Source organism: Hyperolius riggenbachi, chromosome 1 (assembly GCF_040937935.1).
Source record: "Hyperolius riggenbachi isolate aHypRig1 chromosome 1, aHypRig1.pri, whole genome shotgun sequence".
Taxonomy (NCBI): domain Eukaryota; kingdom Metazoa; phylum Chordata; class Amphibia; order Anura; family Hyperoliidae; genus Hyperolius; species Hyperolius riggenbachi.
The window spans coordinates 438722685-438749608 of NC_090646.1; the positions used below are offsets into that span (position 1 = coordinate 438722685).

Sequence of the window (26924 nt, forward strand, 5' to 3'; positions counted from 1 at the left end):
CAGGCATGGGCAAACTTGGCCCTCCAGCTGTTGAAGAACTACAAGTTCCACAATGCATTGCAGGAGTCTGACAGCCATGGTCATGACTCATAAAGACAAATGCATTGTTGGATTTGTAGTTCCTTAACAACTGGAGGGCCAAGTTTGCCCATGCCTGCTCTAGATTCAAGTCAGCTGATAGTGACCGCCTCCGCCGATAATCGGGCATGTGTATAGCAGCCCACAACCGCTGACCACAGCCCTCAGCAATCATCCAGGCGACGGCCGATAGGTTTGTGCGGGTGATGCTACATCTTCATCGGCCCTCCACCCCCAGCATAGCAACACAATGCATCCTCAGCCTGTAGGCCGCCTATGTGTCTGTTCAGCCTTGGCCCAGCGATGTCGCCCGGGGGATTGGGTCCTAATCCATGTTTGGAGACATCCATTTTCATTTATCCATTTGCACATTGAAATGTATACACACAATTAGTTATTCAGAGCTTAAAGTGCTGCAACTGTTTGACACTGGAATTCTGTTTACAAAGGACTGCAAGTTGCTTCCAAGCTAATAATTCTTATTTTTATATAGCACCTATGTCACCTGAGCTCTATACAGAGTGCAAAATGGACACTAGTGGAAAGTACAGATATATAATAATAAGTTTTAAGTTAGATTGTAAGCCTTTGGCAGGGTCCTCCCTTCCCTACTGAGCCTTTGGCAGGGTCCTCCCTCCCCTAGCCTCCCTGACATTATTATTTCAGATTTAGGGTCTAAAAGCCGTGCAATTATTTCTCAAGCTTTTAGACCCTAAAAACAAGAAAAAAAAAAACATACCTCAGAAAGATCTGCAGTAGCTTCTGCATATAACTCACTCAGGCACGGGATTACCGCTCTGAGCTGCAGATTTCCATCCCGAGCCTGACTCAGGATTACCACTAAGGAGGCTAGTGAGCCTTTGGCAGGGTCCTCCCTTCCCTAGTGAGCCTTTGGCAGGGTCCTCCCTTCCCTAGTGAGCCTTTGGCAGGGTCCTCCCTTCCCTAGTGAGCCTTTGGCAGGGTCCTCCCTTCCCTAGTGAGCCTTTGACAGGGCCCTCCCTTTCCTAGTGAGCCTTTGGCAGGGTCCTCCCTTTCCTATGACAGCCTGTACTTGTATTACTGGGCCTACCTAACCAGCCCAAAATCGCATGATAATGTATCCTGTACCCTGTTTGCCTTGTATAGCTTTGTCCTATGTTGTATAACCTTGTTATGTCTGTCTGTCATCCTTTGTACCATTGTATGTATTTATTGTCCAGCGCTGCGTAATATGTTGGCCCTTTATAAATACAATAAATAACACAGTATGATCAGAACATTGGTCAATGCGATGCAAATAATTCTGAGTTGATGCAGGATTATGTAAATTTTGTATGTAAATGTATGCAGCTAGAAAATGGGACAATCAAATCCTGGTGAGGTGGAATTTGATTGGCCCATTTTCAAGCTGTATACATTTGAATACAAAACTTGCTAAATTGTACACCAATTTGGAATGATTTCAATCTCATTGACCTTCCCCACCCACAAGTACAGATACATGCATAGCTTATATATGGTTTAAACATACATCACCAATACTGGTACATGTTTATTGGATAAAGCGCAACAGAAATAGGAAAAAGTAGGTGGCATTTCCTGCCCTTGTGAGTTTACAGTTGAGAGGAATCAGGGAGCATTTAGCTTCAAAGAAATACTAAAGTGATCATATAAAAAAAAAAAAAAAAACTGATTTGATTATTCTTTCTCTAATCTGAGTCAGCTGTAACTGACATGGGTTACCTGTCACTTAATCTGATGATAAAATATTAATACAACAATAATACAATGTCTTCACAAGACCTGGTTTTAATACACAGCTCTTCTTCCTGTTTCTTCCTTATAGGATGATGAGGAATTCCCTGACCTGTTGTCTTCAGGAGCTGGTGACAGAGGTCTGAAACCTGAAAACAGAAGAGCTCCTGGCTATAACTGGGGCCGGGGGGAGGCTGGGGTAAGCCTCTCAGTGGCAGAATTAAAGTGGGCCTGAACTCTTGCACAGGACAGAAGGAAAACCTAGATAAATCCACCCTGGATGTATTTAAAGAGTTTAGCCTATTTAAGTCCCCCTTATTTGTGTCTAATCACAAGTTGTAATTTGTTCTCTCCCCTGTGTCACATGACTGCCATGGCAGAGATGGCAAAAAAGCTGAAAGCACAGGCTAACAATATCTCTGCTTACATGAAACAGGAAGTAGAAACCGTGTAGATTTATTTTAGGATTTGTATCAGCTGTAACAAAGAAATGTTTTTTTTGTTTAAAGGTTATTATGCTCTTGTGTGTTTTAGAGCAGAGAGGATGTTCTGAGTTCAAGTCCACTTTAAAGAAGTATTTATGCTAATGCTTTTATTAAACTGTGATTAACTGTATGTTATAAATTGTACAAATAATATAGCCTATTATAAGGCATGCAACCCTTTGGGGAGAGCGTGTAATGACATAACATCTGCAACGTGAATTTCCCATTCACGCTACAGCTGTGTTTACACAGTTTCCCGTCAGGACTGCTCCATCCAGTGGGCGGAACTTGATGTCCATTCCATCTGATTGGCGAGATAATGGACTGAGTCCCGTCTCTCCGCCTCTCCTTGGGGCATTTCCCGTGTGAGAGCAAGCTGAAGTGATGGGACGTGTTCCTTTGGCATGTAGGTATGGGAATTTTGGTAGGCTTATGTTGATTGCATAGTCTTATACATATGTATGAGCTAGTTTTCTGTCAAGTCCTGTTTTCCATCATACCTGTTCTGATTGGTCAGATATTTGAGTCTGGTATACACTCAATTATGATTGGCCAATCACTGACCAATTTTACCACCTTTATGTAGTATGATGGTTTAGCGACACAGTCTTTTCATAGCATTCTATATCTGTTGACCCTGATACTACATTTAGATAGTAAAAACGGTCAGTGATTGGCCAATCATACTTCAATGTGTGTACCAGGCTTTATTCTGACTGTTCATATGCTGAATCAGATGGGGTGCATATGTATAAATAGCAGGATTGTTCATTGTATGTTTAGTTGGGAGTGTGGTGTGGCTTGAGAAGAGCGCTGCCATCGCTTGGAAACGTCACCAGTTCACCCACTTTCTAAATAAAAGAGCTATTATCTATTGGACCATACTGGCTTCCATTACCTCCTGTACATATCTGCAGTGCTGTGCGATTCTGGCCAGAATACATCCAACATTGTCTTTGAGTACAGCTGGGTGCACCTCTACCTTTATCTTTACTAATCCCCATATCCTCAAGCTCCATGCACACGCTTGACCGCCATCGCCCAACATGAACCACGGGTGGACCGAGAATCGCTTAAAAAAAGGTTTCTGAACAACGGTAAATGACAGCAAATATCATTTATATAGACAGATCCATGCTAGGGAAACGATTTGGACGATAATCTGTGTTAGACATTCGTACCAAACAATGACAAATGATCGGTCTATTCAAAGTTCTCACATGTGAGGAATTTGACCCTTCCAGGTCCTCATTTTCGCACTTCTGCTTACGATCCAATTGGCAGACTATCATTGTGCCATGGTTTAATTCAAATGTACTCCAATGTCGTTAGCTCATCGCTAACTGTTGGAGATCGCTTGTTTTGATAGCGATGGTGATCGAATCTGTGTATGTTGCTTTACAGATGGAAGGTTCATTCCCACAAACTTACAGTGGGCCTGAACACTTGCACAGGACAGAAGGAAACCCTAGAGAAATGCACATTGTATGTATTTAAAGAGTTTAGTTTCTCTAATTCCCCCAAATTACGAATTGTGACTAATCACAAGTTGTAATTTGAACTCAGCTGGCTGCTATGGCAGAACAGCCAATTGGTAAACACAGGATATTAACAATGTCTGCTTCCATGAAAGCAGGAAGTAGACACACTGCAGATTTATTGCAGAATTTGTATCAGCTGGTACAAAGAAATGTTTTTCTTTAAAGGTTAGTATGTTGTTGCTTAGCTTTTAGAGCAGAGAGGAAGTTCTGAGTTCAGGTCTGCTTTAATGGCAGTGTAGTGAGTGTCTGAAAGTTTGCTTCCTGCATTTTGTAGGGAAAGCAGTCAACCAATGATTTGAACAGAGAGTTGATGAATCATGGCAGTACTGCTCACGCAATAATGTGCAAAGTGTGAAAATGGCTGCGAAAAGCTTCGTTCAATTTCTGTTTTCTATGTTTAGAAAGCTGTAGCTAAACCGATACTATATCAATGAAGTAACACTCATTCACTTATAAAATTACTTGTTTAACTATGATACTTTATACCAGTTTTTAATGAAAAGTTACACTTTGATTGGAAGGAAGTGCGGATAGGCTTGTGCTTATTTGCTTAATTTCTTGTTTTGTTTTTATTATCTTTTGCGTCTCCCAGGAACCATCAAAGACAAAAGGGAGTGGCAGAAAGAGCAAGACCCCCGTCAAGCTAGATTTAGGAGGCATGCTGGCTGTACTGGAACAGAAACAACATGTTGATAGAGTCAAAGCATCTGCTAAGCCTGTCATCTTATCTGGTATGTGGGATGTTTAAAGGCCTATACACACACTATGCAATTTTCCTGTCAGATCGACTGATCGATGTGATTATTTCCAGCGTGTCTGATCTGCTTCTGATTGGGAAAAAAATAATTTGTGCAGTACTGATCTCAAAATCGACCCCTTTCTCAATTGGAAGCAGTTTGGACATGTTAGAAATTATCGAACAGTCAGGCGATCTGACAGGAAATTTGCAAGGTGTGTATAAGCCTTTAATTATTATCTTTTTGCACTTCTTTGGAGCTGCTAAAAACCCCTGAACTGAGGGGGAAATGGAGGCTTCCATATTCAGAGTTAGGTCTGTAACAAAGGTGACTTTTTTTCTAATCTTGGTTTTGTGCATTCTTGCAATTTATTTTAAATGAAACCACTTAATGCAGTTGAAGTGCAGACTTTCAGGCCTCGTTCACATCATTTAGCGCAGATGGCTGTGCGATTGGAACGCAACGCGTCCGATCGCACGCCATCTGCGCTCCTATGCGCTGCGCTGCAGATCCCATTCATTACAATGAATGGGATCTGCGCTGCGATTCCCAAAAATGCGTGCAGCACGCGATAGCGCAATCGCGCTGCCACGCAGCGCATATGATGGGAACGGTAGAAGGGCTGTCTATGCCCTTCTACCGTTCTTGCGTGTCGCACACTATACGCGCTGCCAAAATGCGCACGGCAGCGCGTATAGTCTGAACGAGGCCTTAACGTTAATTCAACAAAATGATTGCATAAGAATGTGAGGCAACTAAAGCTGTTTTTTGTTTTTTTGTTTAAACACAATCCTTTCATTGCAGGGGCTTAAAATATTTTGAAATAATAGTCTGTACTTCAACTTCATCTGAGTCATTCCATTTAAAATTCATTGTGGCAATGTACAGAACCAAAATTAGAAAAAAAAAGTTGTCTCTGTCCAAATATTTATGGGCCTAACTGTATTTCCTTTAAACAAAATAAGTTGCCTGGCAGTCCTCTTTGGCTGCAGTAGTGTCTGAATCACACACCTGAAACAAGTATGTGGCTAATCCAGTCAGACTACAGTCAAACCCCTGATTTGCATGCTTGTTCAAGGTCTATGGCTTAAAGCATTAGATGCAGAGGTTTAGCAGGATTGCCAGGCAACTGGTATTGTTTAAAAGGATATAAATAGGACAGCCTCCTTAACCCTTTCAGTTTAGGTGTCCTTTAAATGTGTTCCTTGTTAACTGCATGCTTCCTCTTCCCTATGACATACATAATAATAATAAAAAATACCAGGAAAACCCACTCTGCTTCCAGCTCCATGCTTTCTAGAGTACGCTCACATGATTGACTTTTCCAAAGTGAGTTTATCTGCATTGGAAATTGTAATAGCGTAGTCCCCCTATTCACTTTTATTGCAATGAAAAATCTAGGTGGTTGTACTGGGGCTTGCACGTTGCCTGAAGCCTACTATAGGCAGGTACTGTATTTGCCAGGCCCTCTATTACCTGTGACAACAGACAGTATTTCCTGAAACTGATGTGCACAACCTATCCTGAATCACATACAGGCTAGACATCCTGTGTCATAGATTTTCTCTAGATTGATTATATAAAATTGCTGAAAATGCACGAAGCACTGTGAGAAGTGCAAAGAATACTGGAGCAAGACTGGAACAGTCACCTAGAGAAACTGATCAGAATGCTTGGTTCCTGTAAGCTTGAATGTGATTGGTTGCTCCATTTTTTGTCCAGTTTTCTTTCATCTTGATATATCCGTCACTCTATGCATTTGGCTTACCGCTCTACATTATTAAAAACAATTCTACATATACTCGCGTATAAGCCTAATTTTTCAGCTCAAAAAATGTGCTTAAAATTTACCCCCTCGGCTTATATGTGAGTCAGTGAAGCAGAATGGATGGTGGAGCAGGTTTTGTTACTAGCAGAGGAGAGTAAGGATTGTGCACTAGTGATCCTGCTCTTGCCAGCTGGCTCCCTGCTGTGTCCGTGCCCCCCATCCCCTGCAATATGGTGTGCAGTGTGCGCTGCTCAAGACTACCTGTGTACCCTGGCTTGTGGAGCAGAGCATGCAAGCAACCTTTCAGCGGTGCAATGATCGGGATTCTTCCTGTGTGGCAGTCGCTGTGTCTCATACCTATCATGCCATTTAGCGGCATCTTCAAACAGAGCTGTGTCCTCCTGGGGGCACATCTTGCTATAGGGAGAGGGGCTGACTTGTACTGGGGGCGCATCTTGCTACTGTGGAGGGGGCTCTACTGGGGAGGGAGCTTATACGCGAGCCAATCACTTTTTCCTGGTTTTTGAGAGAAAAGTGGGTATCTTGGCTTATATGCGACTGTATATGGTATTTGCATGTAATTATAAATAAAATGAGCTTAGTATTAAAGAAAAATATAGCTTATTTACAGTAAAATGGAAGCTACCTATTACTCCAAATAATGGCTGCCCAGGGACTGACTGCTTCCTGCATACACTGCGGAGGAGAAAGGGGATGCACTGTAAGCTGAAGCCATGTTTCTCTGACTTGTAGCCTATCATGGCTTCAATAAGATTTTAAGAGCAGGCAGCTGTGGACCACACAGAAATAAATTAGAAGCTATAAATTAGTTAAGCAGACAAATTTAATGCATAAGATTTGTAGAATGCTAATACAATTGATGCCTGTGACTGGAAGGAATAAGTGAAACAAAACTTTGATTAAGGTGACCTAAAAGATGATGGGGAAGAGGGGTCAGCCCAGCCAGGGCCGGATTTCTGGAAAGGCCATAAAGGCCCAGGCCTTGGGTGGCTGCTGGCCAAGGGGTGGCTGGACATGGAGAAGGGGAATGCTGAATATAGAAAAAAAACAGGGCTGAGGAGTCGGTACATAAATCTTCCAACTCCTCAGTTTATGAAACCTCCAACTCCGGGTACCCAAAATTGCTTCGACTCAGACTCCACAGCCCTGGAAAAAAGCCAGCCAATGGAAAAGGGAAGCTACAAATAGGGAGCAACATATGGAAAAGGGGAGATGCTGCTCAGTGGATCTGCACATGAGACAGAGACATCGGTACATGGATGTTACACATGAAAGAGGGGGCTGCACATGGAATGGGAGGGTTGCTGTTGCATATGGATAATGAACAACTATTAGCCTGGGGTGGAAAAAGTATAAATCCAGCTTTGTCAGCCCTAAGATAATAAAGATTAATGCAATACACTGGCATACCCAGGAAATGGGCATACATTCCAAAGTTGCTTCAGATTGTGAAAAAAAAAAAATCTTTTTTTTTTTATATAGTCTTGTTGGTCCAGTCACCTACACACTTGCATTTTACGTCATATTTGTGTTTTAGTTGGTGGTGGGATGCCTGTGGTGTCCAGAGAGTCAAACAGTGTAACCAAGCATCCCCAGACAAAGCAAGGCCAAGGACCTCACAACCCCCTTGATTCCAGTGCCCCTCTCGTCAAAAAGGGAAAGCAGCGAGAGGTGCCCAAAGCTAAGAAACCCACTTCCCTGAAAAAGGTCAGTGTTTGCTCATTTTATAGTAAATCTCCAGCCATAAATGCATGTCCTTTAGCTTTCAATAGTGTGAGATAAGAATAGAATACTTCCTGTTGACTATGACTTAAAAACAGCAGGATCTATCCGACATGGACACAAATAATAATTAAAACCTCACAGATCTTTTTCTTATGTCTCTGTATTGATGTTTGCACTTGATATATTTCACCTTCATTTCTACTTTTGCTGCATCTGCAACTGGATCAGGAAATTAGAATTTACTTAAAGAGAACCTGAATTGAGAAGAATAAGGAGGCTGCCATACTTATTTCCTTTTACCCGTGTTTCCCCGAAAATAAATATATTAATTTTTCTTTCAAAATATGTGCTAGGGCTTATTTTCAGGGCGGTCTTATATTTTGTGGGGGTAGCCAGATCCCACTTTAGTATTTAGCCAGAGTCCCCCTGTGTGCAGCCAAAGTCCCCCTCCTCAGCCCACCTGCTTGCTTTACTTGCTCTGTGCCCAGCTCCTGGCCCCCTCCTTAAAGGGAAGGTTCAAGCAAAATAAAAAAATGTGTTTCACTTACCTGGGGCTTCTACCAGCCCCATGCAGCCATCCTGTGCCCTCGTAGTCTCTCACTGCTGCTCCAGTCCCCCGCTGGCAGCTTTCTGACCTCGGAGGTCGGCGGGACGCATTGCGTACATTTTTACGCATTCCCGCTAGTGCAGGAACATTAACACATACAATTTTACGCATTTCTGGTTTAATGCGTAAATTTTTACGCATTAAACCAGTAATGCGTAAAAATGTATGTGTTAATGTTCCTGCATTAGCGGGAATGCGTAAAAATGTACGCAATGCGTCCCGCCGACCTCCGAGGTCAGAAAGCTGCCAGCGGGGGACTGGAGCAGCAGTGAGAGACTACGAGGGCACAGGATGGCTGCATGGGGCTGGTAGAAGCCCCAGGTAAGTGAAACACATTTTTTTATTTTGCTTGGACATTCCCTTTAAAGCGGTATTGTCACCATAAAAATCAAATTTCAACAGCAACTGGTGAGTGTATTAAGTGATAAAGATGCTAATCCTGCATTCAAAACTTGCAAAACTTTTTCTGCTGTTATGTTTTGGAGTGGTCACATACTTTAGAAGCACTGGCCCTTTAATAGCCATTGCCATTCAGTTGCATGCTGGGGGTTCTTTTTATCTATAATATATTCCTCCTCTTCCCTTTATTTCCCTGCCTAGCTGCTTATCTGCTCACTTGTGTTTACAAGCAAGGCTGAGGTGACTCAGTGATTGGAAGATAAGACAATGTAGTGCCTAGTATACAGCTCAGTGGGAATGTCTGAAGACTCTGGGTGGAGGGCAGCTAATGAACACACAATGAGCAAGAGAAGGGAGGGGGAAAACAAGAGTCAGGGAGAATAGTAAAGCTAATTTCCAAGGTCTCCAATTTGCAAAAATTGCTCTCCTGTTGCTTACTAATTTTTTAACTATTTCAGATCATTTTGAAAGAGAGAGAACAGAGGAAACAACTCCAGGCTTCTGTGATTATAGATGCTGCCCTTCAAGCCACAGAAGATTGCCCAGACCATGCAGAGGAATCCACACAATGCCAAGAAGAGTCTGAACAATCTCCTGACTCTCCAATTCCTAATGATACAGGTATCTGACATGTTGTCTATCATTTTAAAGAGACATAGCTGCTACCTTATTTGCAATGCTTTCCACAGGCCCGCTCCCCCATAGATTTTATTCCTAATTTCCACGGAAATGATGTAGGGATAAGGCGAAAATGTGTATGGAGAATTGGTTAACCTCCTTGCCGGTCTAAAAAATCCGGCAAGGAGGCAGCGCCGCACTTTTTTTTTTTTTTTTTTTTAAATCATGTAGCGAGCCCAGGGTTCGCTACATGATAGCCACTGAGCAGCGGCATCCCCCCACCCACTCCGATCGCCTTCGGCGATCAGAGTATGCAGGAAATCCCGTTGAGAACGGGATTTCCTGCAGGGCTTCCCCGGTCGCCACGGCGACGGGGCGGGATGACGTCATGGACGTCACAGGGAATCCCGAACCGCCCCTCAGCGCTGCCTGGCACTGATTGGCCAGGCTGCGCAGGGGTCTGGGGCGGGGGGGGGGGGGGCAGCTCGGCGCGGCGAATCGGCAGTGATCGCGTACTACACATAGTTACATAGTTATTTTGGTTGAAAAAAGACATACGTCCATCGAGTTCAACCAGCAAAGTGCTAGCTGCGTGTAGGAAAAAAAAATTATGCAAATCGGCCCAGCGGGGCCTGAGAAATCCTCCTGCGCACGTTACACCGAGCTGAGCTCGGGATAACCGGCAAGGAGGTTAAGGGACAGAAGGCAAAGGGTGGTGGTAAATAGATCATATTCAGAATTATAAACTGTTAGCAGTGGGGTGCTGCAAGGGTTAGTACTAAATCCAATCCTTTTCATTTATTGTCTAGTAGATTAAATACAGAGTAATATCATCTTTGCAGATGATACAAAATAATGCTGACTTATAGCACTAAGCAGTATAGTGACATTTTACAATAGGATCTGGACAGCATGGCCATATGGAAAGAAAGATGGCAGATGAAATATAACATAGATAAATGTAAGGTCATGTACCTTGGACGTGCCAATATTAGAGCACCATATAAGAGTATTGGCATAAAGCTGGGAACATCAGACTTGGAGAAGGGTTTGAGTTTGCTGGTTGATAACAAGTTTAAGCTACTGTATTCAATGGCAAGCAGCAGCTAAAGCAAGTAAAATTCCAGGAAGCTTAAAGCGGGAAATACAATCATGAAATGCTAGTTTATTACTCGATCTGTATTAATTTCTTGTGACGCCACATCTGTAGTAGGGGGGATACAGTTTTGGGAACCACACTATAGGAAGGACATTGACATACTAGAACAGGTACAAAGACGGGCAACTTAAACAGAAGGGCGGAATATCTCACTTACACCATCATAGTTACATAGGTTGGTTGGTATTTCAGAAATGTAAATTTTACATGCTGCATATCCATAATACAAGCAGCATAGTCAGTATGGATTTGTGATGCAACAGACCTTGTATCAGGAAAGAAACCTCTCTAGGACCTTACTAGTCTATATAAAGGCAAAGAGATATTGGATTCTCATTCTAGGTGCAAATGCCAAACCACATGCATGTGGCAAGGAAATGAACAGCGCTTCTTAAAAACAGATAAGTGCCTACCTGCAAGAGAGTGCAAGCCCCACTTGTGGGATAAAATGCACACCTAGCATACACATGACATGTCTACCACTGGAGGATGTTGGTTTCCTGTAACAGCTTGCATGCAACTTGTTAAGTACTCGTTCCTCCCACTGCGGAGAAGTCATCCTTGATGGGAGGGGACCTAACACTAACTAAATCCTAACCTATGTATATGCATAGCCTGGGTGCGGCCAATCAAGTAAAAGAGCCCCTCCGGAAACTGCAAACGCACCTTGAACCCAAACAGAAGCTCTGCATATACACCAAAAGCAAAGCTGTTAAGTGGGAGCAGCTGACCAAAAATGAATTAAATTAGTACATGGAAAGGAAATGAACAGCGCTACTTAAAAACAGATAAGTGCCTACCTGCAAGAGTGCTTTTGGTGTATATGCAGAGCTTCTGTTTGGGTTCAAGGTGCGTTTGCAGTTTCTGGGGGGGCTCAGCGCACCTCTGATTGGAGGCCATTCGGAGGCAGCCTGGTGATGCGCTGATCTACCTTTTGCGCAATTTTCAATTTTACTTGGTAGCGCGCCCAGGCTATGCATATACATAGGTTAGGATTTAGTTAGTGTTAGGTCCCCTCCCATGGAGGATTGACTTCTTCGCAGTGGGAGGGACGAGTACTTAACAAGTTGCATGCAAGCTGTTACAGGAAACCAACATCCTCCAGTGGTAGACAGGTCATGTGTATGCTAGGTGTGTATTTTATCCCACAAGTGGGGCTTGCACTCTCTTGCAGGTAGGCATTTATCTGTTTTTAAGTAGCGCTGTTCATTTCCTTGCCATGTACTAAATTAATTCATTTTGGGTCAGCTGCTCCCACTTAACAGCTTTGCTTTTGGTGTATATGCAGAGCTTCTGTTTGGGTTCAAGGTGCGTTTGCAGTTTCTGGGGGGGCTCAGCGCACCTCTGATTGGAGGCCATTCGGAGGCGGCCTGGTGATGCGCTGATCTACCTTTTGCGCAAACCACATGCATGGCAACTTGTCCTGTCAGATTTCAGGACAAGTAGTGCTAGACTACCAGTGATGGTTACTGCAACCTGTGTGGTAACGTAGGAATACTCCTGAAATTTAGTGGACAAAGATGCTATGTCTACTGCGTATTGTAATTCTAAATTATGCACCTAATTGTTTAATGGAGAAATTTGCTTCTTTCCAGCTTCTATTCTTTGAAAAATGGAGCAGTGTAGTAGGTCCTATGACCCATTCCTTATGAGGAAAAAATGTCTGTACTTCATTGATGCACATAGCAGGATAGAGGGAAAAAAATCAACAAACGTCAATTGCTGGTTCTCATATACAACATCAGCATTCATAACAATGTATCCGTATATACCTGCTGCTACACATGGTTTGTTTTAGAACTGTCATGTTGCATAAGATAAACCCTAGATAGGTTTCCTGACAGCCAAGTCACTCCCAGCACTATAAAGAGCAGCAGCATGGCAAAAAAAATGCATTTAGCAGCCTCATTTCCTTGAACTACAGTAAAAAAAAAAAAAAAAAACCAATAACCTCATTCTGGTTGGAGTCGATGTGACAAGTCCCAATTCATAAATAAGTACGCTGTAGTACACAACTTTGCAGTAAGAGAATTTATGGATCACTTTCTGCAATACTGTACTTTATATACAGCCTGTCCATTTGGTTCAGGTTCTACTAAACACAGACCCTGCAATTCAGTGTTTACACACACACTTTTTTTTTTTTTTCTTTTTATAAGGTGCAGCATCATTCTTTTTTTCCTCTCTCGTAACAATGGGATTGTCTCAGCCGTCCAGTACTTGGCAATTAGTTTTCTCGCTTGAGACAGGTTTTCATGCAGAAAAGCAGCAGTGTATTTATCCATGTCAGTGGGTGTACAAACACCAATTAAACACATTCTGGGATCAGATAACGTGTGCACTCCAATATTGCAGTATAAGAATTTAACCACTTAAGACCAAATGCTTCTAGATTTAGGGCAACTCAATCGCAGTATGAATGTGCCTTTTGCACTATGACATTTAGAATGATTTGTACGTTTGGATACCCAAGTGAGGGACAGCACTGTGCAAAACACCAATTTTATTTACTCGGTATAGTTGAGGGAGACTTTGTGGGGTGTCTGTAAGGCCTCTTGCTACTTCTCCTCTTCATCCAGCCCTCCTATATTTGCCAGCCAGACATTTCTGATTCCCTTCATACTGTCAGCAGCATAAACGGTAATAACTGTACACTTTTGTCATAGTACCTTTGTAAAACTCTAGTAGCACATGATCTGCATAGGTTGCATCCAGGGGCGTAGCAATAGGGGGTGCAGAGGTAGCGACCGCATCGGGGCCCTTGGGCCAGAGGGGCCCCGAAGGGCCCTCCCTCAACTGCGGTATTAGCTCTCTATTGGTCCTGTGCTTATAATAATCACTTCTATAGATACTTTGAATATTGGTGATCATTAACAAACTGTTCCCCATCCCCTTCTTGCACCTCTGACACTGTAGTTGCCATTGGCAGATTTTGGTGCGCCATATCAATTGTTGTGTATAGAGTGCTTGGGGGGGCCCAATGTAAAACTTGCACCGGGGCCCGCAGCTCCTTAGCTACGCCACTGGCTGCATCAGTTAGAATCGAGCTTATACCTATACAAAAAATGTACATGAATGCTTAGTTTCTGGTTAAAGTCAGTAAATGTTATGAAATAAAACCTCTCCTAGATTCCTGCATTGGGCAAGTTATCCTGGATTACCAGTAACTGATTTGTGGGACTGGTTTGGGCAGATTGTGGGATTGAGTTTCTGAACATCTGTGGGCAATACTGCAGATCATGTGTGAGTAGTGATTACCTGAGTGGTTCTGTGAGGCCAGCTGCTTCAACATTCCTTTGCTGATTTTATGTTGTGGTTGTTGGCTGTTTTTTTTTTTCTTGCTTTGAGATTAAGCTCCACAAACAGACTAGGTATAAAGTGGGAAAAGGCACTCTTGATACTCCTACTCATTTGAGGGGGGCGGGGAAGTGAGTGATCTGTACCCTCTTATGAGTCTCTGTTCCAACTTGTGCTGGGCCACATGGGGGAGCGGATTGTCTGGCTGGAGCCTAGGCAGATGTGCTCCCCCATAGGCTATATGGGAAACGCATCCACATGCCCAGTATTTTCCCGGACTGCCCAGGATTCTGCAGATCTGTTGCAGCATGACAAGTGTGAACGGCTCCTATTTATTAAATAGGAGCTGTTCACTCTCCGTTTAGCAATGAGCACAGACTGGACAAAAAAAATGTCTGTTCTCTGCTCAAGTGGGAAGAAAGCCTTGACTGCATGGATATACTTGAGTAGCCAGAAGCCAGAGAGTGTTTTGGGCATGCTCTGTTTACTTGGGAGGAGGGAACACAAGTGAAGACTGATGCAATAAGGAGAACAGTCCTAGATACAGTATGTCCACCTGATCCTCCTTCCCAAATTGTCAGCAATGCCACCAAAATCTGTTTAGCTATTTTGTATTGGTTCTTGTTTGTGCTTTTCAAATAAAATTGGATCAAAAATGTTACAATAATACCGTTTTTAGTCATTTTGTCTGGTGGAAAGACGCCTTAGAGGAGATCTAATTAGAATGGAGAAATACATCAGAGGGCAATTAAAAAGCTTTGCAGATGATCTATTTGTTCCTATGCTTGTGCAAAAGTCTAGGGGACATGATCTGCACATTGAGGAAAACATTTGACATGTATTTAGGAAAGGGTTCTTTACTGTAAGGGTGATTAAAATGTGGCATGTACTACCACAGGAAATAGTTATGGCACATTATCTGCATTTAAAGAGGGCGTAGATGCTTTCCTTACGTTGAAAGATATCCATGGCTTAATTATTGGGTAACTAAGCCAGTTTAAAAACGGGCTCTAGGCCACTCTTGCCACCCGCCACCGCCGCAGCTGGCCGCATGTCAGCACGCATGCGCGCGTCTCTGCCTGCCGCGTCCGCACATGCCCAGTCGGCCCCCTGGCCCAATCCTCCTCCTGTCCCAACGGCAGTAGCAAAAAAGCACGGACACAGGGACAAAGGAGGACACAGGGATTATTATATATAGGATTCTCGGTGGGATTGATCTAGGGATTTTATTTGATTGCTATCTGGAGACTAGAAAGATTTTTCCCCTTTTGGAGATAATTAGACCTTGCCTTGTAACGGTTTTTCACCTTTTTCTGGATCAACAGGGATATGTGAGGGTGCAGGCTAGTGTTATTTATTGGTTGAACTTGATGGATGTGTGTCGTTTTTTTTTTTTGTTTGTTTTTTTTCCAACCCAAATTACTATGTAACGGTTTTTGTTTTTTAAATTGTTAGACTGAACCGTGAAGGTTCATAAGAGTTTAAACAGCATTTGTAGTTTTTACAGAAATTTTACAGAACTAGGGGTATACATATTCAGTGTTGGATTGGTTTTTTTCTTTCCATAGAGAAGGAAATGGAATCCACTGGGGACTGCACTACTACATTGGATGAATCTCCACAGACTGCTGCTGATGTTTCTGGCATTATTTCTGTTCATCAGACAAACTCCAGCCTCCCGAAAATTCACAGCAGGCGATTTCGAGAGTAAGCATTTTTATAAATCTAATATGTTTTCAAGGAAACCTTTAGTCTGTGAAATTTGGAGGCTGCCAACCTTATTCCATTTTTTAAGTTTCTATTTGCCTGGCTGCTATGGTGATCATTCTCATTTGAATACTTGTGCCACTGACCCAGAACAAGTCTGCAGATCAGGACTTCCAACTGAAGTGTGACTCCACTGGCTGCATTCAGTTTGCATTGTGACTCTGACACTGCTGAAGCCAGACTGCAGCATGAAAGGGAATAATGTAAAAATATCAGTGCAAGGCATGGATTAATATGGTTCTATGGCTAGGACTCAGTATATATGTTCGTATATATATACGTTCATCCATACAATGTGTATGTATGTCTCCATGTGTTGCAATTCAGTATGGTGATTCAAACACAGTGATTCCATCCTACCTAGACACTGCTCTCTAGTGCCCGTTATGTAATAAGCTTAATTACTAGTTCAATATAAATGAATGGGATCTGCACGGCATAGGGAATAGATGCAAGTGCCATGCATACTATGTATGGTGCACAGCCACCTGCGTCGCAAGTGGGGACAGGGCTTTCATCAGTTGCTTGAATCTGCTCACGTTTATTAAATGTTATTTACTGTGCTGTATATTGGTCTAGGTTCATCTTCACAGTGAATGAATTTTGTTCTGTACCTCAAGCTTTAGGTGCAGGTGTAACCTTGTGCTTAGACTGCATATAGCAGTGGTGTGTGGACCAGTGGGGTCGGAACGACCTTCCAGAAGAAACAAAAATAAGACCGGGACACTAGGAGCCCCTGATAGTGTAGTATATCAAGTCTATGAGCCAAATAACCTAAAATATACTCACAAGTGTGGGTTGCAAGACCACAAGCACAGTATTAAAGCCAGTGAGGGAAACCCGTCACAGGTCGCACTCCAGAAGAAGATTGGTTTTAGGGGTTAAAAAAGAGCCGTAACACTAACTTGCTTCCCAATATATGGGGGCTGGTGTAATTAGTGTAATTAATATTTTGGAGGGAGGAGGTGCCCCCCCCCCCCCCCCCCAAAAAAAAAAACAAAAAAAAACAATTGGCATATGAAAGAAATATAAAAAGGTTTGCTTACCTCTATGAAGAAGGAGATAGCCATAAATGGTAACACATTTATTAAAGAGAAAGCGTAACAAAAAAAAAAACCTCTAGGGCATACATGTCAAACTCCGGCCCACGGGCCAAATTTGGCCCTCAAGTGGTTTCCCCACTTTGCATTATGTATGGCCCACTCTAGACCACCAGGGAAGCTATATTAGAGGTGAAGCCCTAGAACACCAGGGAAGGGTAGATGGGGGGTGGAAGCACTAAACACTAGGGAACTGTATATGGGGAGGGAGGACCGCTAGGCACCAGAGAGCTATATAAGGGAGGAAGGTGGCCAGTAGACATTGAGGTTGGCCCGTGACTAGGTCCCAGTGTACAATTTCGGCCCACTTTGTATATGAGTTTGACACCCCTGCTCTAGGGGATTCTTACCTAGGGTCGGGGAAGCCTCAGGGTCCCAATGAGGCTTCCCCGACCTGTGAAGCTTGGTGGAATCCAGCGCTGGCTCCCCCGACAAGCGGTGATATATTTACCTCTCCACGATCCTGCGGAGGCACACTAGCGGCTCTTCATTCAGGCTAGGCGGAAATAGCCGAGCCCAATCGTATCTACTGTACAGGCACAAAGGACTCCCGCCTGCGCAGTAGAGTGGATACGATCGAGTTTGGCTATTTCTGCCTTATCTGAACGAAGAGCCGCTAGTGTGCCTGCGCAGGATTGTGGTAGGTAAACGGTGTTCCGGTACTTAAACGAAAGGATGGGGGAAGCCTTGTTAGGATCCAGAGGCTTCACTCTCCTGAGGTAAGTATCCCCCAGAGGGGGGGTTTTACATTACAGATTCTCTTTAAATAGAAAATCAGACACTCGGTTGATAACGCGTCTCACGGATCTTACTGATCTGATGAAGCGGACTGCGATCTGCAAGACTGCATATAGTTTCTGCGACCATATCCCCATGCTGACCTGTGCTGTTTGCATGTAACAGTGTGAATGGTAGATGGGAAATGGTTGAGGTACAGGACATCTTGGAGTGGTGGGTGCTTTAGTGCAACAGAAATTCCTAGAAAGTATGCTCATGTATAAGTTGAGGTACCTACTTCTCCCTCTGAAACAAGGAAAAAGTAATTAATTCTCGTATAAGCCCCCTACCCAGTATAGCACTCTTCACAATATAACTAGCCAGATGTGCCAGAAGCAGCCCTCTCCCCATTATAAATAGCCAGATGTGCTACCATGATTAGGCAGCCCCCTCCCCATAGCCAGCTGTGTCCCAGTATTAGGCAGCCCTTTCCCCATTGCCAGATGTGCCACTGCACTGGCTATACCCCCTTCAATATAGCTCAATGTGTACCCTGTGTTTCCCCCTACATGTTTAGAGCAATAATGTGGTAGGTGCCCCCCAGCTACTTGCAGAGCAGTCTAACCAGTCAGAGCCGGGAGCCCTCTTTAGCCTTTCTGTCGCATGCTGTGTCACAAGACACCACTAGAGGGCATCATGCAGATGAGATATGGCTGAAGAGGGTGCTGATGTCACCGCTGCAGGCTCCGTTCTGCACATTTTTATTTTTTTTTTGTGTGCTGAAAAGTGTGGCTTATACGCAAGCATATGCAGTAAGTTGTCAGCATCTGACTGAAGCAGAAATATCCTTGCATTACATATAAATAGCTGTTTTGTCTCTCAGGTATTGCAGCCAGGTTCTCAGTAAGGAAGTAGACATCTGTGTGACAGACCTTCTTAAAGAGCTGGTGCGTTTCCAGGACCGCCTGTACCTTAAAGATCCAGTAAAAGCAAAGACTAAAAGACGTCTAGTCATGGGATTACGGGAAGTGTTGAAGCATCTGAAACTTAAGAAACTCAAGTGTGTAATTATTTCTCCCAACTGTGAAAAGATCCAATCTAAAGGTAAAAATGGCAACAACAAAAAAACCGTTGAGAAGATTATTTAACTTGATGATTTTTTCCCAGGAAAACAATACACATTGCAAGTATGAGGAAATGCTGCTTTGCCATACAGATTAAACGGGCCATTTCCTTTTTTTTTTTTTTTTTTTTTTTTTTTTTGTAACACTATATTTTTATTTTGATTATAAAGGAAAAAGTTTACAAGTACGGGTACATAGCCAATTATCAAATCTTAGTACAGAGTAGTACACCTTAGGTAAAATCAGCAAGTAGGGGTACAATAAGCGTGGAAGATTACCACCAGGGACTGGGGAAGAGTACAGATAGTATGTCAGTGTCAAAGTCCATAGTATGAATAAAATTAGGATAGATGACAAAAATCAAGCCTACTAATAAAACATACTGCAGAGTTTCTCAAAGTCTATGCACCTGTAGATATAAAGGTGAGTATTGAGTAGAAATAATTTAAATTAAAATCAAAAACAAAAGACAAGACATTAACCCCTATATTTGGTCGAAAAAACTAGTAAAGGGGAAAAGATCAGATTGGTTCTGGTATTTTTTACATTGCAATGAGTGGCCAAAGTGGTAGGCAGGATAAATCCTAGGGTTGACCCTAGTATATAGGAATACCCAGTAGAGACTGGTCATTAGAGAAGTGGCTTTCCCATGGACCCCAGATTTTATCAAAGCGTAATTCAGTATCCCTAAGGGTAGCGGTTAGCTTTTCCATAAGTTTAATCCATTTGATTTTTATTAGAACTTCTGAGAGTTCTTGGGGGGGGGGGGGGGCAATTTTTTTCCAGTTAGAGGATATGGATAGCCTGGCAGCAGTGAGGATACGAATGATTAAAATTCTTTTGAATTTATGGGTCTGGGGGAGAGACTTGCCTAGGAGCATATAAGTGGGGTCTAGGGGAATGGAGACCTCTAAGACTTGATAGATTAGTTTTTGGATCTCCGACCAGAAGGAAGACAAAACTGGGCAGGACCAAAATATGTGGTCTAACGTTCCTTTAAGGCCGCAGCCCCGCCAACAAAGGTCGGAAGATCCAGGATAAATTCGAGAAAGCAAAGCTGGCGTTAAATACCATCTAAATAATATTTTATATATATTCTCTTTAATTTGTACACACATGGAGGAGTCTTTGGCATTTTGCCAAATAGAGTCCCATTTAGAAGTGGATAGGTGCTGGGGTAGGACAGATTCCCATTTAGTCATGTAAAAATGATCGGGGGTGACAGTGAACGATTTTGTACATAGGAGTACATATATCTAAGTTATCAGACCCTTTTGATGACCTCTTTGAATACAGAGGTCCTCAAAAGTCGTCGGACGGCCCAGATTAGAAGGGTTTGGCAGCAAAGTTTTCAAAAAATGAGAAATTTGATTATATTCTAAAAAAGAGTTTAGGAGAGGGAGGAAAGTGTTTGCAGACATGGTCATAGGTTATGTACGATATAGAGGAGGGTTGTAGCCAGTCTTGCAATCGAAAAAATCCTTTGGCTAAACGGGCCATTTCTATTTGCCATTAGGCTGGTCTGCATGTGGGACACTGATGGTGGCTCACCATCTGCAGGCTGTAGAACAATGTCAATGGCCAGCTTTAGCTTTTACAGTGTGTTAAATACTCATTAACATTTTTAGATCCTTTTTTTTTTTTTCCGAAGCTTAACGTTTAGTTTCATGAAAAACTAGTGGTAAGGCCATATCAGAAGGAAGCAAGCACTTGTAGAGGATGTCTAGATCTGTCACAGCCATGAAATGCTGACTGTGTCTGTACTTATGTCATTTGTGCAGGTGGATTGGATGACACTCTGCAGACAATTATAAGTTGTGCCTGTGAACAGAATGTCCCCTTTGTATTTGCACTGAATCGGAAGGCTTTGGGCCGTTGTGTGAACAAAGCTGTCCCTGTTAGTGTGGTTGGGATCTTCAGCTATGACGGAGCCCAGGTGAGGCCTGCTTAACCTACCTGTCTTCACAACTACTGAAGTATTGTGGGTAAACTATGAACAAGTAAGCTTGTATGAAGGTGTTATACAAGGGAATTGATAATTTGCTCATAGACTAATGGTGAAGTTAAGGACTCAAGCTTCAACACTGTGAGAACTAAAGGGATATTTTTGTTTTTCTTTCTAGAAATGTTAGAGAACCCGAGGTGAGCGTGATATGGAGGCTGACATGTTTGTTTTCTTTTAAACAATGCACATTGCCTGACTGTCTTGCTGATCCTCTGCATTGAATACTTGTAGCCATAGACCCTGAACAAGCATGCAGATCAGAGGTTTCTCACCTCATGTTCCTTTTAAGGCTGAAAGGGTTTTTGTTTTTTATTTGTTTTTTTGCAAAACAGTTTTTCTTTATCATGTATACATTTAAGATTATACAGTATAATCTTATTATAGTAAACTCCAAGGGACCAAGAAAATGGGTTTACTGTATCAGAAATTGTCCTAGATATGGCTTAGCATACCCAGGTACATTCTCTGCTGCAATGGAGCTACTCTGTCCTCCCATTGGAAGTACAGTACAAGCGCCTGCACATTTGCTGGACTACAAGGTTGCTTATTTGTACAGTACTGTATAGCCAGCGCTGGGGCCATTCTTCTTGTCTTACAAATGTTACCAGATATCAACTCACTTGCAACCAGCCTGAAGAGAGCGGCAGACCATGGGTTTCACACTAACATATGACGCAAGCACCGCCCTTTGTTTACTATATCCAGAGTCAGCATCACGTAGGGACCAGAAAACAGGTTTACTATGACAGAAGTTTTATTATATCAGAGTTTACTATACCAGACGTTGCTCCCATGGACTTATAATGGAGATTGGCTGGGACTTGGAGAGGTAGTTTACTATACTCAAATGTTGGCCATACCAGAGTTTATTATAATATTATACTGTAGTCAGTGGAGGGATTTTTTTCCAGCCAGCTTGAGCAGCAAAGGTATTACAAATATGGTACAGCCAATGTTATATCAGCACTATACAAGAGTAAAAATCATAACTGATACAATCTTAGCTTGATGCCACAGCATAAGTTTCTCAAGTTACCTGATCTATTATTTAAAGTATACCGGAATTGAGGAAAAAAAAAAGTTTCCATTACCTCAGTTGTGGGGATTTTCTGGATTGTGCAGAGACTTCCTGGATCCTCCATCAAACCAGTGCAGGGACCTATTCATCTCAGCACGAGTCGAATAAGCTTCTTCTGACCATGCTTCCAGGTGTGGATGAGCTTATTCGTACTAAGTTCTGCCCATGCCCAGTAGAATGAAGTGCTCATGCATGGAGGAAAAGAGCCATGCACGAGCGGATTCATTTTATTAAGCTTGCGTGGACCTTATGGATGCCCAGTCTGGATGTGCTTGTACATGGCTGGGAGAGTGGCCAGAAGAAAACGAATCATCTGGTTGGATTGGGTGACGAAGTCTCTACACTGGTGTCTCCTAACCTTTCTTGTTGATTGCTATTGTACCCTTCCACTGTATTCTACCTCTGACTACTCTCCTTTTAAATTAATTTGTTCCCACAGAATGGGCATGTCACTAACTGTCTTGCCCTTTATATAAAAAGAGTTGTATATAATTGGTGCTGCTTAAGAGACCGAGCATGGCTTAGGTACTATTATGTAATCTCTGAGTGTAACCACCGTTCAGTACAGTTTTCTACCCAGACCAGCCCAGGCACAGCAGCATAAATAAATACATAAATTAAAATGTTGCTATTATTTTGTTATGCTCTTGCAGTGTATAATGAGATGTAAACGGCCTGGACTACCAGATATTTTTAACTCCCTGCAAGTGTTTATGGCAAAGCAAAAGACAAATTGGTTGGTTCGCTTACCGCTCATTTAAGGAGGCATTAAACCTTTTTTCAATTTGAGTAAAGGAAAACCAGTTGTCCCTCTTATCCCTGCATGCAGTAGATATGCCACTAAATAATGCCAAGCAAGTGTGAAACGAGATCAATAATTGGTTATTCTTTTCAAAACCAGATGTTTTCTTTAGTGTTACACATCTCTAATCAGTTCATCGACCTATGTAAATGGATAGTCATTCTGCTGTTTGGTATGTGTCCTACATTGGCTATTAAGTCCCCAAGCAGCTTGATGTGAGAGCAGTTGCACCGGTTATCAAGCGATTTGCTACTGCAGTCAACCTCCCTGAACACGGCCTCAAGAGAAAAACTGACCCCAGAATGGACAGTGAAAAAGTAGACATAAAAGGCTAAGCAGAACTATAACTTCCAATGAGTAATGTGATGGTGAATGAGAATCATTTGATGTGTATTTTTGTACTTTGCGGGTTGGTCTGCAGTCATGCGTGTAAAGATATGCTTCTTAATATTTTTTTTTTAACATAGGACCACTTCCACAAGTTATATGAACTTACAATGCAAGCTAGACAAGCCTATGTGGACATGATTGCCTCATTACAAGAGCAGCAGAAGGAAGGTGATGAAGATGAGAATACGGAGAATGCTAAAGAAATGTGTCAGCAGAAACCTGTGGAAGTGAGTGTAGAGTCCGCAGCGGATGAGGCAGAGGAGCCTAACTACAGTAAGTATTGCAGATCTCCCTAGCAGCCAAGCGTGTGATTAATATTATAGTGTGCTGATGATCTTCTTGACTGTACTGCTGCGTTGTTTGACTGAGATTCTCCACGAACATTATCATGAACTTCCAATATCAGTATTTAAAACATGCAAATGGGATCTATTGCGTGTCTGTGAAGAGAAAGCAATCTTCTGTAGCTCAATGTGTTGACTGCCTTTGGTCATATGATAATCTATCTAATAACCACCCTGATCTCATGACAAAAATAAAGTTTTGTGTTCACTAAAAGCTTGGCTTAATGTTTTTTTCTATTTCCTGCAGTTAAAGTATGGAAGAAAATGCTGGAAGAGCAATATACGCCTTACGCCCTGAGCCTGGAGGAAACTCTTGCATCTGATATGTACAATTTCCATTTATCATGACTTCAGCCTCTTGTCAGCTAGAGAGGGAAGCCAACACATGGCGTATGGACTGATACACTATAGCAGCAGATTTTTTTTTTCCATTAAGTTTACTATGTAAAATATACAATGTGTTCTTATAACAGACTGATGCAGTTTATATATTGGCTGCTTTTCTTTTTTGAAGGAAAATGGTTCACACCACCGGTAACTCCTTGCCTAGTGGTTGAAGCGTAAAAGGGCTGCTTTGTGACACTTCATAGAAACGCAGTAGAATTCGGAGGGCTTGTGTAAAACAAGTTGATGGCATTATATGTGTGATGAAAATTGTAAAAGCTAATTCTAATACCTAAAAGTGATTCTAAGGCTCCTTTTACACTATGTCTGTTGCGTCATGTCGCAACGGACAATGTTATTGCATCACACCGCGATGCAATATTCCTACGGGGAAATCCCATAGATTGCAGTGCGCCACATTCTGTCAGGGTAACAAATAGCATGCAGTGCATTTACAGTGCAGCGTGCGTGTTTGCCATGGCAGTGAGGCATACTCATATTGTACTGTATTCCTCACAGTATGGTCGCACCGCTGCCGCATGATACAACTTCTTTGCTCTGTTATCGCAACATACGTTGTGTGAAAGGTGCCTAAGTGTTCTTCTCAGCCCCTTTGTATGTCTGTCAACTCCCCTCTCCTGGCCCATACCTGCTCGCACCTGTAGGGTACCCATGATGTAGCACAAGCCCCCGGTGTATTCGAACACGTTCTCTGAGCTGTAAGAGGGCTGTGGGAGGCAGTTAGGATAGATTTGCTCTATAAACACCCTGTTCAATGCCCAATTTCACAGTAAAACATTAACGTTGTGCCTGATGAGGGAAAGCAGGCAAGAAAACAAAAGTAGACCAGAGGAATTGGGCTGCACTAGTAGCAGCCTGCCTTACTAATTCTTACTGGCTGCTTTCTAAAATTGTCTGCTATATTTTGGTGGGCCCTGTCTGTCACCTGCACTTCTCCCACACCCTCCGTGTTGTTATCCTTCAGCCGGTGCACTAATGCAGAGCCTGGAGTAGGGTAACTGGATGAGAGGAGGCATTGGCAAAACCCTCCTGACTCCCTCTACAAAGCAGGACCCGCTATGACTCTCATCAGGGCAAAAGCTATAACTGTAGATGGATATGTAAGCCTGCTGCTTGTATGTATGGCTTCTGCTATTTGATCAATAACATGATGGCAGGATCTGTGAGCGATTCCAATTATTTGTCCCTTGAGCTGCTTCTGTGTTGGCCAGTTATGTAATAATTGCATCTGATTTGCTTAGATCTGTTTGGAGAGCCACCTAGATGCACAGCCTAGGGTACATTAAAGGAACGCTGTCGATTAAAACAACTTTTTTTAATGCTGTGGTAATGTGTGCCCTAACATACAAGTACTAGGAGCAATTTCTTTCCTCACACAGCTCTGGTAATGTGTACCCTAATATTGAGTATCAAAAAAATGTGTTTTAATTGATAGTGTTCCTTTAACAACTGTTGAAACTAACAACTTTTACAGGACAAAACTACTACTCAATGTACTCCATCTGACTGCATTTTGTCATGATATATAAATGGCTCTCGGATCTCTTTCTAGATATTAAAGTAGATGGTGAGTGTGATTGTAAAACTTTTATGTAAATTGGAACATGATGAAAAATGGTATAACATTTCATTTTAAAATGTATTTTTTTGTTATACTGTATGCTTCTTTGGTCTCATTTTATGTAATGCAGTACCAAAACTCAGCCTGCAGATGGCATGGTTGCTTTCTATTTAAAAAAAATGTACCTGTATATATTGCAGTGCAGAAGTTGAAACTAAAAATATACTTCATACTGTTTTTACCATTTGCCGTTATGTTTCTCTAAAGCTCTGTACTTTTAGTGATTAATGCCCTTTGCCAGGGAAAGTTTTTTTTTTTAGAAAGTGCAGATCAATGTCTGAAACTAATTCGGAGTTTATCTAAACAGAGTTTTTCTTTCTGTTATCATTTAGAATTGATTAAACATTTAGGTTGGGTACACACATCCAATTATGGTTGGCCAATTTTACCACTTCCATGTAGTATGAGAGCTTAAAGAGACCCTGATCTGAAAATAAAAAGTCAAAATAACCATACACAGGTCATACTTACCTTCTGTGTAGTCTACTCCTCAATCTCTTTCTCCTCTCCTGCGTCCCATTTGTCCACTGCGATCAATGGAATGTTCCTTCCTCCATTTTAAAAATGGCCATTACCCCATAACAACTTCCTGGTCAGTACACTGTTAAACTGTAATATCACCCACTTGAGCCATAGGGAAACATGGACATTACCTTGCACATTCAGTTGTAACTAACAGCTGCTGATATATAACTGACAGTAACTGGTATATTTCAGTTCTGTCAAAATATTGTCAGAACTGGAAGGGATCACTGTAAGAAGAAAATGGTGAGCTTCTGAGAGGAACTGACTGTGAGTTTAGTATGTAATCTTCATTTGCAGCTGTCCTGTGTTTATTTTACATAATTTTATTCGCTTCAGGTTCCCTTTAACCACTATACGACCACTCCACGCCATTTGGCATGGACGCCGCAGCAGTCCCAGAACCGCCTAATGCCAATTGGCGTGCATTCCTGGGGGCAGAGTTTGCAGTGGATCACGCGCGCTCTGCTCCGTTACCAGTCTCCCAGCGGGGATCGCTGCTAGGAGACTGTTACGGAGTAACAGTCTCCTACAGTGCTGCGATCTAAGGCAGTGCTGTACTGTGGACAGCCGTGTGACACTGCTGTCCCCCTGGTAGGCTTGGGGGTGATTCGCTGTCATAGGCTGAAGCCTATGACAGCCAATCTCAGTGATTGGCTGACGGGGAGGGAGGGGGTTATGTAAAATAACAAATCAGCAATTTTATAGGAAATTTTATTTGAAAAATAATAAAACAAATACTGACCAAAAAAATGAACATTGGTGGAGCGATCAGACCCCACCAACAGAAAGCTTTGTTGGTGGGGAGAAAAGGGGGGGGAAATCACCTGTGTGCTGACTTGTGCAGCCCTGCAGCGAGGGTTAAAGCTGCAGTGGCCTA

General features: G+C 42.5%; 1 protein-coding gene across 2 annotated transcripts in view; it reads left to right on the plus strand.

Moving 5' to 3' along the window:
• Positions 1 to 25706, plus strand: part of SECISBP2 (SECIS binding protein 2) — a 39172-nt gene extending 13466 nt beyond the window's left edge. For both annotated transcript variants that reach the window (XM_068237816.1, XM_068237824.1), the window contains 9 exons: positions 1904 to 2011; positions 4431 to 4569; positions 7902 to 8071; positions 9554 to 9716; positions 15738 to 15876; positions 18637 to 18857; positions 20659 to 20813; positions 23230 to 23425; positions 23744 to 25706. In XM_068237816.1, coding sequence (XP_068093917.1) covers positions 1904 to 2011; positions 4431 to 4569; positions 7902 to 8071; positions 9554 to 9716; positions 15738 to 15876; positions 18637 to 18857; positions 20659 to 20813; positions 23230 to 23425; positions 23744 to 23844 — 1392 coding nt within the window. In that variant the 3' untranslated portion in view covers positions 23845 to 25706. The remainder of the gene's footprint in view (positions 1 to 1903; positions 2012 to 4430; positions 4570 to 7901; positions 8072 to 9553; positions 9717 to 15737; positions 15877 to 18636; positions 18858 to 20658; positions 20814 to 23229; positions 23426 to 23743) is intronic.
• The last annotated feature ends 1218 nt before the right edge of the window (positions 25707 to 26924 follow it).